The sequence below is a fragment of the Sinocyclocheilus grahami genome, unplaced genomic scaffold (assembly GCF_001515645.1).
Source record: "Sinocyclocheilus grahami isolate Dianchi unplaced genomic scaffold, SAMN03320097.WGS_v1.1 scaffold102.1, whole genome shotgun sequence".
NCBI lineage: Eukaryota > Metazoa > Chordata > Actinopteri > Cypriniformes > Cyprinidae > Sinocyclocheilus > Sinocyclocheilus grahami.
The window spans coordinates 658,093-663,966 of record NW_015505281.1 but is presented as its reverse complement, the minus strand read 5'-3'; the positions used below and the strand labels follow the sequence as shown (position 1 = coordinate 663,966).

General features: G+C 46.3%; 1 protein-coding gene across 2 annotated transcripts in view; it reads left to right on the top strand.

Moving 5' to 3' along the window:
* The first annotated feature begins 1,691 nt into the window (after window positions 1-1,691).
* The window catches only part of LOC107588310 (protocadherin-10-like), an 8,185-nt gene continuing 4,002 nt past the window's right edge, over window positions 1,692-5,874 (top strand). For both annotated transcript variants that reach the window (XM_016276349.1, XM_016276350.1), the window contains exon 1: window positions 1,692-4,464. In XM_016276349.1, coding sequence (XP_016131835.1) covers window positions 1,945-4,464 — 2,520 coding nt within the window. In that variant the 5' untranslated portion in view covers window positions 1,692-1,944. The remainder of the gene's footprint in view (window positions 4,465-5,874) is intronic.

The following is a 5,874-nucleotide window of genomic DNA, read 5'->3' as shown; positions in this document are numbered from 1 at the left end:
TTTATGCTACATTGTGGGGACCAAATGTCCCCACAAGGATAGTAAAACCTGACATTTTTGACATTGTGGGGACCGCAGGCCGGGAAAACGAGGAACAAATGATTAAAAATAGTCAATTATGTTTATCTTAAAGAATAACAATGCAAACAGGTTTTCTGTAAGAGGTAGGTTTAGGGGCTAGACAATATAGTTTGAGGAATAGAAGTCTACACTGTAAAAAAAATGTTTGGCAGCTGTGGTTGCCAGAATAATTTTGTAAAAAAAAAAAAGAAAAACTGTATTGTACATTTAACATACTGACAACCACCATAATAATGCAGGTGGTAAAAGAGAAAGCCACATGAAGAATCAAAGCTCATCACAAGTCGCCACAAGTAGAAGTATATACTAATATATAGAAGGTCCACAGAGTCATTCATGCAAACATAAAACACCATCAGGTAACACACATGATACTTAACTAATGCATTAAACTTTCATTAAACAACAGAAGATGTAACATAAAGCCCAAATATACATAACTAATAACAAAAACTATTAAAAAAACATGATTATTTAAACTAAAAACTTTCAAATGTGGAGTGTCATGCAGGGAATTCTGGGAATATCAGTTTACAGTTTTTGACTGTAAATTATACATTGATTTGTTATTTTTACTTCTAAAAACTGTCAAATTAACAGCATTTTACTGTAAAATTACATGAAATGTCTGGTTAGATATTTTACAGTTTTCCCTGTATATAGTACAGGAACTTACTGTTAACCTATTAACAGTTTTTTTCCGTAGAGTTTTTACAAAATTTTACAGTTAAAATTACACTTATTTTTTACAGTGTATGGAAAGTCCCCACGATTCACAGAGACATACACGTGTGTGTGTATGTGTGTGTGTGTGTGTGTGTGTGTGTGTGTGTATGTGTGTGTGTGTGTGTTTGTAGGCCTGCTATGAGGGAGAGACTGTGTACATGAGGGAGAGAGAGAGAGAGTCGTGCGCTTTCTTAATTAGAACATTCCTCTGAGGATGCTCGTGGGGAGCGCGCATCATCGACTGGTGAGGATTATCCATGAAAATTAAAGATTAGATTTGGGCGAACATGTGTCACTCTTTCTGAAGACACGATTCGGATTTGTCCCATCAAAACAATAACTTCCACAATCCATAATCTTATAAATCACTCGATCTGGTTTGTTGCATAGGATCATTTGCGAAAATATGTCGGTATTAGTATAGCTGCTGCTTACAATAATTTACAAGACTATCTGGTCACGAATCCTAAACGTGTTCTTTTATTGATGTATTTACTGGCTTGCGTTCAAACCCCACCTGCAAATAAATAAGTAGGCCTAATCCCCTCTGAAGAAGGTCGCTAGTGTATTAGAATTACAAACAAAGGACTGATGATTTTCAGAAATATAAAGTTACATTGCCTTATGAGAAATTAGGTATTAATTCGTCGATTAACTGTCTCGTTTATTTCAGGGTGATTACTCGCGCCCGGTAGCTGGCGAGTTAAACGTGTTGGTGCTGTGATTATGCTCCGTGTTCTCATGTCGCCGTCCGCCAATACGAGTTCTCCCCCCCCCCAACATCAACATCACCTCCCTCTCTCGTCTCACACACTCCTCAAAGCGTCTAACACACTGGAAAATCAAAGCGCTCGCCTCTCCTGCTCACACACTGACTGTGCTGCGCGCAAAGAGAGACACAACCCAAGAGAGACGCCAAGTTTGCTGCGAATTTCAATATCTATTGCAAATCGACACATGCACTTTTTAGATTATTTTTATTGCACTTTGCTTTTGGATTATTTTTATTCCACTTTGGATAACAATGCAAGTGTGTATTGTGTACCTAAATTGTTTTCCAAAAACTGTTTGAATCTTTCACAACTGAACATGAGTCTTCTCTGTGAAAGCAGCTGAAAAGATCAGATTTTTATTAAGATGGACCGGAGGCTTCCGAGGAGGCGATGGACGTTGACAGGGCAGGTTGTGTGTCTGCTCCTGTGTGCGTGCGCACTGGACCAGGTTTTGGCGCAGATTCGCTATTCAGTTCCCGAGGAGTTGGAGCACGGGGCTTTCGTTGGAAATATCGCAGAGGACTTGGGCTTGGATGTGGCCAAATTGTCCTCACGGAGATTCCGGATTGTATCCGGGGCTAGAAAACAATATTTAGAAGTGAATTTGGAGAACGGAATTCTGTTTGTGAACGAGAAGGTCGACCGCGAGGAGCTGTGTGAACAAAGTCCCGTTTGTTTCTTGCACTTGCAGGTGGTCATCGAGAACCCTTTGGAACTGTATCGGGTAGAAGTGGAGATCTTGGACGTGAATGATAACGCTCCCAGTTTCCCGTGGAGCGAGTTTAATCTGGAGATCACAGAGTCTGCTGCGCCGGGCTCCCGGTTCCCGCTGGAGAGCGCGCAGGACCTGGATGTGGGCTCGAACTCTCTCCGCTCGTACTTGCTGAGCGCCAATCAACACTTCGTGCTGGACATTCAGACGCGTAACGACGGCAGCAAGTTTGCAGAACTCGTTCTGCAGTCGCCGTTGGACCGAGAGCAGCAGAAGACGCACGAGATGGTCCTCACGGCCGTGGACGGTGGCTCCCCGTTGCGCTCGGGCACGGCACAGATCACGGTAACTGTGCTGGACGCGAATGACAACGTGCCGGTGTTCGACCGCTCCGTATACCGGGTCAGCTTGGTGGAGAACGCGCCTAGAGGCACGCTCGTGCTCAAACTGAACGCCACGGACCTGGATGAAGGTGCAAACGGCGAGATCACCTATTCGTTCAGCGGGCACGCACCTCTGAAGGTGCGCGAGCTGTTCAGCGTGGATTCTCACTCGGGTGAGATCCGGGTGAAGGGAATCGTGGACTACGAGAGGGCCAGCGTGTACGAGCTCTACGTGCAGGCGAAAGACAAGGGTCCTTCAGCCGTGGCCGTGCATTGCAAAGTGCTGGTCGATATTTTGGACGTGAACGACAACGCGCCCGAGGTCATATTAACCTCTGTGTCAACACCTGTTCAGGAGGACGCGCCTCCGGGCACGGTGATAGCCGTGATCAGTGTAATGGACCGCGACTCCGGAGAAAACGGAGCCGTGGATTGCCAGATCCCCGGAAATGTGCCGTTCCGGCTGCACTCCTCTTTTAAAAACTATTACACACTCGTGACCAGCGAGTTTCTCGACAGAGAGGCTGTCTCGGAGTACAACATCTCCCTCACGGCGCGAGATCTGGGCTCGCCTCCGCAGTCCACCAGGAAGACGATTCTGGTTCAAGTGTCTGACATTAACGACAACCCGCCGCGCTTCATTCAGCCCTCGTACACCGTATACGTGACCGAGAATAACGCCCCGGGCGCTTCCATTTGCTCGGTGACCGCATTCGATCCGGACTCTAATCAGAACGCGTATTTGTCCTACTCCATCCTTGACGGTCAGATCCAGGGCATGCCGGTGTCCACTTATGTCTCCATCAATTCTGATAACGGCAACACCTACGCGCTGCGCTCTTTCGATTACGAGCAGCTCCGGAACTTTCAGATCCGCGTCCAGGCGCAGGACGCCGGTTTCCCGCCGCTCAGCAACAACGTGACCGTCAACGTGTTCGTTTTGGATCAGAATGACAACGCGCCGGTCATCCTGTCCCCGCTGCCCAGAAACGGCTCTGTTGCTACTGAAATGGTGTCCAGGTCGGTGGACGCTGGGTACCTTGTGGCTAAAATCACGGCGCTCGACGCGGACGCGGGGCAAAACTCTCGCCTGTCATATCAGATGCTGCAGGCTACGGATCCTGGGCTGTTCAGCGTGGCTCTATACACCGGGGAGATCAGGACGATCCGCCGCTTTGTAGACAAAGATGCCATCAGGCAAAGACTCGTCATACTTGTCAAGGACAACGGGCAGCCGCCGCTCTCGGCCACCGTGTCCATCATTCTGTCGGTGGTGGACTCCGTGCCGGAGTCGCTGTCCGACTTCGGTGACCTCTCGCTCAGCCCCCAGCCCCCGTCTAACCTCGCGCTCTATTTAATCGTGTCACTGAGCACCGTCTCGCTCATCTTCCTCGTGGCCATCATCGTCCTGGCGGCCGTGAAGTGCTACAAAGACCGCGACTCCCTCGGCGGTTACGCGCTCTCCTCGCTCGGTGCCGCTTGCTGCAGCTTTGAACCGGAGCCACCTGCCGAGGTGTTCAAAAAGTCTAATCTCAACCTGCAGATCTCCACTGGCGCAAAAGTGCCCACGAACTGCGTGGAGGTAAACAGCAATCCTGGAAATCTCTCTCAAGCTTACTGCTACAAAGTGTGTTTGACGCCCGAATCTGCAAAGAGCGACTTTATGTTTCTCAAGCCTTGCAGTCCCGGCACACCGAGAAATAACGCGGCGAGAGGAGCGGACAACCTGGCGCTGAGCTCACAGAGCCGCTGCTCTTCCGTGAACAATGGAGCGACTACACCGAACGAGGTAAAACGGCATTCACTCTCTTTCTTAAACATCAACTTGCTTCATTCAGTTTGTCAGGTGATCTTTATTTTTGAGTCACTTTGGTGAAGGGTATCATTTGTGCACATAAGTGTGAAATATATTGGTGAACAAAATTAATTGGCTATCGATTATCTATAAATGCACAAAATAAAAACTGCAGGGCGCTAATTGTTTGACAATAAATATTTAATACCTCTAAGTCAATCAATGACCTTGATTGAGAGTGAACTGGCGTCTCTAGACAGCAGCATTAGCATTTACCAGAGAAACCGAGGACAACGCGCGTCTTTTAGCACTGTCTCCATTTCTTCTTTTGTTTATGTGCGCACTCTATCCCTCTCTCTCTTTCTATATATATATATATATCTAAAACATTAAATGTTTTATTTTTATGCTTCTGCGTTGTTAATATGGTCAGTTTAAAATATTAACTTAGTCTGTCTCTAACCTTCAACAGGAGAAGCTTTTTAGTTCTCTGCTATTGCGTTTAGGCACAGACATTCTTTGTCAACTGTATATCAAGGGCACGCGCACACACATACACAAGCTAATTATCCAGTACACAATGGCACACGGACGCGGACTGGTTTCTTCCATAATGGGGCTGGGGGAATGAAAGCATTAGGGTGCGAGCAGGAGCAGATGGAGACGTGTCGCGCCTGTAGATTCTGCCACTTTGCCCTCATAGAACGAGAACGAGAACGAGGGAGAAACTGTGTGTGTGTGTGTGTGTGTTCTGTTAATATCCACTAGGTGGAAACGTCAGGCTGTAAAATGTAAACGTGCTCACTTCGGTTATCATTCAGTTGTCAGGGTGACCTGTTGGAGAGCCAGGTGTGACCTTGCCTTGAGTCAGTGAACTTCTTACAGCCGGTGAAGAATAAACTCGTCCATTGAGGGAATTTCAAACTGTAATGTCCATACAATCTGTGGCCTTTAGGTCTCATATAGAATATTCATGAAGTCCTATTTTATACCCCTGATTTTCTTCACTGGCCAACACATTTAGGACAAATTCTGTCCTTAAGGGTATACACAACCTCAAACAGATGTACAACTCTTCCGTGCAGTCAGAGCTACTTACAGGATTTCTTCTGGGAATATATTAAAGCTGGAGAATTCTGAATAAATTCACCAGAGCTGCAGCTGAAAATGCAAACGCACGAGAGTTTCTAAAATAAAACGAGAAATTTAATTAAAATGATTTCGTCGGACAGTTAAATGCGTTTTCGAAATTAATTTCCTGCCCGCTGCGGTTTCCTTTGAAGATTAAAATCGTATGTCGGTGTTCTAATTATCTACGGAAGGTATTTTGAAGAACGGTTCTAATAATAAGCTTGGCGCTCTCCTTATGAAAGTCTCTAAGCGAATTAATAGAGCGTGGAATCC